Here is a 5,997-nt window from a genome sequence, read left to right on the forward strand (position 1 = left end):
TAATCGAACATTAAAAATAATAATAACAAAACGAGACATGCACATGGAATATATTAGTTTGATGCTTGGTAAAAAGAAAAAGTTTTTTTGACATTTCAAGCATAGCCCTTCATCAGAAAGGGAAATGGAAAAGTCCAGAGAAGGAATGTGTGTAGTTAATGTATGATCTTTTATTTTTTAGTTGTTTCACTCATTGACTGTGGCCATGCTAGGGCACCACTCTGAAGGGTTTTAGTCAAACAAATCAACACCAATACTTTTTACTTTTTTTTAAAGCCTGATATTTATTCTATCAGTCTGTTTTGCTGAACTGCAAAGTTACTGAGTTGTAAATAAACTGACACCAGTTGTCAAATGGTGGTGGGGGACAAACACAAGGAATACAAGTCTAATATCAGGAATAAATAAAATAACCGATAATAACTCAGGAAATGATATTAAATATTTTACTCACCATTTCCAGGCGTCTTTAAATCTTGAGGCTGCATGTACTCTGTAAGGTATTTCCGCAATGGCACATCAACTGTAAAGATAACAAAAAATTTAGCAATTTTAGAAATGCAAGAAAATAATAGTTTCTTTGCAAGAAGAGAATCTTTGTCAAAAAATGTAAAAAGTTGAAAGGACTCATTGAGAAAGGGAGAGAGTGCTGAGGCAGATGTCAAATTCAGAATCAGGCAAGAAGCATCAGTGTTCAAAGGAATGAACAAGATCTGGGCAAGCACTTTGATTAGCAACTGTATGAAGATCCTGCTGTACCAGAGCCTTGTCCTGTCAAGAGCAGTCTACGCAGGAAAAACTTGGAAAATAACTGCCAAGATCACTCTGAGATTGAATGCATTTCACTAACGAGTCAACACAGAATGCTCGAATTCACTTATAGGGACAGAATCACAAACTCTGATGTCCTGAGAAGAGCCAATCTGTGCAACTGGCATGAGATTGTGACAGAAAGAAGAGTGAAACTTGCAGGTCATATATTCTGACCGTCAGAAAAAGAAATACTAGAGACAGAAATACAATGTATACCATCAGAGAGACGAAGAAAGTGAGGGAGACACAAGTAAACATGGCACACCACCTTCAAAGAAGAACTGAAGCAACAAAGCATCAGTTGGGAAGATGCAGGTAATTATGTCTGAAACCAGGACGATTGGAAATGCCTTGCTGCTTGATGTACAGGCCAAATGGACATGAGAGAATAAGACTAAGACATTCTATCTACTACCACATTGAATACAACGGATAATTTAAAGCATGGTGTACAATGCCAAAAAAAAAAAATGAAATGGTTTTGAATGAAACACATTTGATTATAGGTCAGTTTAATCAAGGTTGAGCTGGGACTATACAACAAAGTGCATGTATGTGTTAAATACAAACCTTTCTTATAAGAATAAGTGTTTGCTGTAGACAGTCGAACTATTTTGTCACCATACATTTGTAAGAGATTGTCTTTTGAACAGGCTTTTCTGAATTGCTTGAGAAAGAAAATAAAAAGAAAATATTCAGTCAACAAATACCAGAAATACAGAATTTATAAACGTAATCATGAAAGTAGCAGAACAGTAGCAGTCAAATCTACAATACCAGTTTAATTCCCAAGTGAACCATTTCAATTCCCCTTGGACGTATTTTTTAAAAAATTTCTTTCTTTTTACTTGTTTCTGCCATTAGATTGTGGCTATGCTGGGGCACTGCCTTGAATTTTTACTCAAATAAATCAACTAGTACTTATTTTTTAACCCTGGTATTTACTCTATCGGTCTCTTTTGCTGAACTGTTAAGTTACGGGGATGTAAACACACCAACACTAGTTGTCAAACGATGATGGGGACACACACACACATAGGTGCAGACATAGCTGTGTGGATAAGAAGCTTTCTTCCCAACCATGTGTTCTCATGTTCCATTCTACTGCATGGTACCTAGGGCAAGTGCCTTCTACTAATAACTCCAGGCTGACCAAAGCTTTGTGAATTGATTTGGTAGATGGAAACTGAATGAAGCCATGTGTGTGTGTGTGTGTGTGTGTGTGTGTGTATTTTATTGTAGCCTTGTCTTGACATCATGCGATGATTTTAAATAAGCATCACCATCATACAAGTGACGTTGCTTGTTTCCAGTCTTCCAAGTGACAGTCTACAGCAGGAACGGCACCCATTCATAGAATATCTGCCTCAATAAATTCTGTCTGACCCATGCAAGTATGGATCAGACAGAATTTATATATATATATATATATCACGACCATCATTTAACATTCATGCAAGCATGGATGTTAAATGATGATGAGATGTGTATGTACGACTGTGAGCATTTGTGTATTCGTGTGTCCTTCTCTTGTCATTGTGTAATAGTTGTAAATGAGTGTCACTGTCATACAGGCGGTGTCATTCGTTTCCAATATTCTGCAAAAACCATTTCTGGCCATGGAGAAATATTACCCGGCTTGGAAACTGGTGAGGGTTGGTGACAGGAAGGGCATCCAGGCATAGAAAATCATGCAAGTTGATGATGATGACAATGATGATGATGATGATGATGGTGGTGGTGGTGGTGATGACGGTGATGGTGATGAATTTGAAATTATTTTTCAACATACAACAAACAACATCTCCAACTGTTTTCCCCATCCCTAATGTAAGAAGGAAACAACACAAATAATAACTATTGGTAATAACAACTACAATAAATAAATAAATAAAGCAAAAAATTGAGAGGAGGAGGAGGAGGAGGATCTGAAAGCAACAATAGTTCCTATCACCTACCTATCTACAAGTCCAAAGTTCAAAAACAAGAATGTTATTGACACAAAAGAACAACTAAGAAAAACATAAAATGATGTATATTCTGCATAGCAAACTTGACAAGGAAAACACATTAGCCAGTCCTATCTTAACCCTTTCGCATTTAAACCAGACCAAAATATTCAACCTGCTTTATGCTCAAACTATGTCATATGTGGCTTCTCACACCAATGCTACAATATCCTTTTCTACTCTAGGGACAAGGCCCAAAATTTTGGAGGAGTGGGGGGGGGGCAGTCGATTAGATCGATCCCAGTACGCAACTGGTACTTAATTTATCGACCCCGAAAGGATGAAAGGCAAAGTCGACCTCGGTGGAATTTGAACTCAGAACGTAAATAAAACAATAATTATTCTTTTCTACTCTAGCCACAAGGCCTGAAATTTTGGAGGAGGGGAGATAGTCAATTAGGTCGACCCCAGTACACAACTGCTACTTAATTTATCGACTCTGAAAGGATGAAAGGTAAAGTCGACCTCGGCAGAATTTGAACTCATAACATAAAAACAGACAAAATACTGCTAAACATTTCGCCCAGTGTGCTAATGTTTCTTATTTCTTAATTGCCCACAAGGGGCTAAACATAGAGGGGAGAAACAAGGACAGAGAAAGGGATTAAGTCGATTATATCGACCCCAGTGCATAACTGGTACTTAATTTATCGACCCCGAAATGATGAAAGATAAAGTTGACCTCGGCGGAATTTGAACACAGAACATAACAGCAAACAAAATACCGCTAAGCATTTCGCCCGGTGTGCTAACATTTCTGTCAGCTTGTCACCTACCAACCCAACAATATCATTGTGAAAATTTTCAGTTATCTCATCAAAACCTTGAAGCTACAAAATAATGCATGATTCATTGAAAATGTCAATAAATAAGCATTACTTTTGACAGAATAAGGTGAATGCTAAAGGGTTAAAGAAGAATGTTGTGGAGGCGCAATGGCCCAGTGGTTAGGGCAGCGGACTCGCAGTTTCGGTTCCCAGACCGGGCGTTGTGAGTGTTTATTAAGCGAAAACACCTAAAGCTCCACGAGGCTCCGGCAGGGGATGGTGGCGAACCCTGCTGTACTCTTTCACCACAACTTTCTTCCTGTTTCTGTTGTACCTGTATTTCAAAGGGTCAGCCTTGTAACACTCTGTGTCACGCTGAATATTCCCGAGAACTACGTTAAGGGTACACGTGTCTGTGGATTGCTCAGCCACTTGCACGCTAATCTCACGAGCAGGCTGTTCTGTTGATCGGATTAACTGGAACTCTCGACGTCGTAAGCGACGGAGTGCCAACAACAACAAAGAAGAATGTTATTAAGAAAACAAAAGAAAGAAAATTAAAAAATTAAAAAAGAGCAAAAGAAAGATGGAAAAAAAACTCCACATAACAACATATGATGTCTGAGCAGAAAAGGATTTTTAACAGATGCAGAAGTGAGATGAAACTTCTTCACACTTCATAGTAAACAGTACCTTTAAGAAATAAATGAAAGTGAATGTAAGAGTTTTTGCTTGTTTGTCTTCTATGACAGAAATGACTCTCCTATGATGCAACTGCTTCAGTTTCAACAACATACAGATCAAGTTACTTGTCAAACAAAGTACAAGACCAAAATATCAACTTGAGTTGGTGCAATCAACAATCTCATTCTCAAAACTGATGGCCTTGTCTTAAATCTGAAACCATTATTAATTTCAGTTGTTAATATTAATTAAGGCACATGGCTCAGTTGTTAGAGCATCGAGCTTACGATCGTGAGGTTGTGAGTTCGATTCCCAGACCGGGCTGCGTGTTGTGTTCTTGAGCAAGACACTTTATTTCACATTGCTCCAGTTAACTCAGCTGTAGAAATGAGTTGCGACATCACTGGTGCCAAGCTGTATCAGCCTTTGCCTTTCCCTTGGATAACATCAATGGTATGGAGAGGGGAGGCTGGTATGCATGGGCGACTGCTGGTCTTCCATAAACAACCTTGCCTGGACTTGTGCCTTGGAGGGTAGCTTTCTAGGTGCAGTCCCATGGTCATTCATGACCGAAGGGGGTCTCCTCCTCATTAATATTAATATCATAGAATGACAAAACTTGTCAGTTACTGTAGTGACAAACCACCTAACTATCTCTCTATTTATGTATGTATGCATCTCTCTCTCTCTCTCTCTCTCTCTCTCTCTCTCTCATGCAGTGGAATGGAACTCGAAACCACGTGTTTAAGAAAGAAAGATTTTATAGGCACAGGCATGGCTGTGTGATAAGAAGCTTGCTTTCCAACCTCATGGTTCCAGGTTCAGTCCCACTGCCTGGCACTTTGGGCAAGTGTTTTCTACTATAGCCTTGGGCTGACTGAAACCTTGTAAGTGGATCTCGTAGACAGAAAGTGAAAGAAGCCTGTTATATGTATATACCTATGTGTGTGTATTGTTTGTGTGTGTTTGTTTTCCATCACTGCTTGACAACTGGTGTTGGTTTGCTTACATCCCCATAACTTAGTGGTTTGGCAAAAAAGACCAACAGAACAAGTATCAGGCTTTAAAAAAAATAAATACCGGGGTTGATTCCTTCAACTAAAAATTCTTCAAGGCAGTGCCCCAGCATGGCTGCAGTTTAATGACTGAACCAAGAGAAAGAACTACACAGCCATGTGCTTGTACCTAAAATACCTATAATTTATTTATATTAATATTTTTGCTATAAGCTTATTAGCCTTAGTGAAAAGAAATTTATGGAAATCAATTCAATTAAAATATTTGGCAGTTATCAAATAAAAAAATTTTATTAGACATAATTTTACCAAAGTAACCATTTAGTTGTAAAGTCGTGAGTTCCTGAATGCAACAAACACTTATTTGTTGAAATCAACTTAAAGTTTAGCCAATTGTTATCAAGAGCTGAGCAACTTTTACAGGATCTAACAAGAACTAGGGCAAAACAGATATAATGAAGATTGAATAACAAAACAATTAAAATGCATGATCTATTTAAAAAACTTTAATAGGCATAGGAGTGGCTATGTGGTAAGTAGCTTGCTTACCAACCACATGGTTCTGGGTTCAGTCCCACTGCGTGGCACCTTGGGCAAGTGTCTTCTACTGCAGCCTCAGGCCGACCAAAGCCTTGTGAGTGGATTTGGTAGACGGAAACTGAAAGAAGCCCGTTGTATATATATATATATATATATATATATATATAT

At 38.2% G+C, this 5,997-nt stretch overlaps 1 protein-coding gene across 1 annotated transcript in view; it reads right to left on the bottom strand.

Moving 5' to 3' along the window:
• Positions 1–5,997, bottom strand: part of LOC106870243 (jmjC domain-containing protein 8) — a 34,596-nt gene that overhangs the window by 20,517 nt on the left and 8,082 nt on the right. Inside the window, exons 4-5 of the mRNA XM_014916260.2 lie at positions 1,384–1,480; positions 455–523 (exon numbers count right to left, since the gene is read on the bottom strand). Coding sequence (XP_014771746.1) covers positions 455–523; positions 1,384–1,480 — 166 coding nt within the window. The remainder of the gene's footprint in view (positions 1–454; positions 524–1,383; positions 1,481–5,997) is intronic.

Source organism: Octopus bimaculoides, chromosome 6, assembly GCF_001194135.2.
Source record: "Octopus bimaculoides isolate UCB-OBI-ISO-001 chromosome 6, ASM119413v2, whole genome shotgun sequence".
Taxonomy (NCBI): Eukaryota; Metazoa; Mollusca; class Cephalopoda; order Octopoda; family Octopodidae; genus Octopus; species Octopus bimaculoides.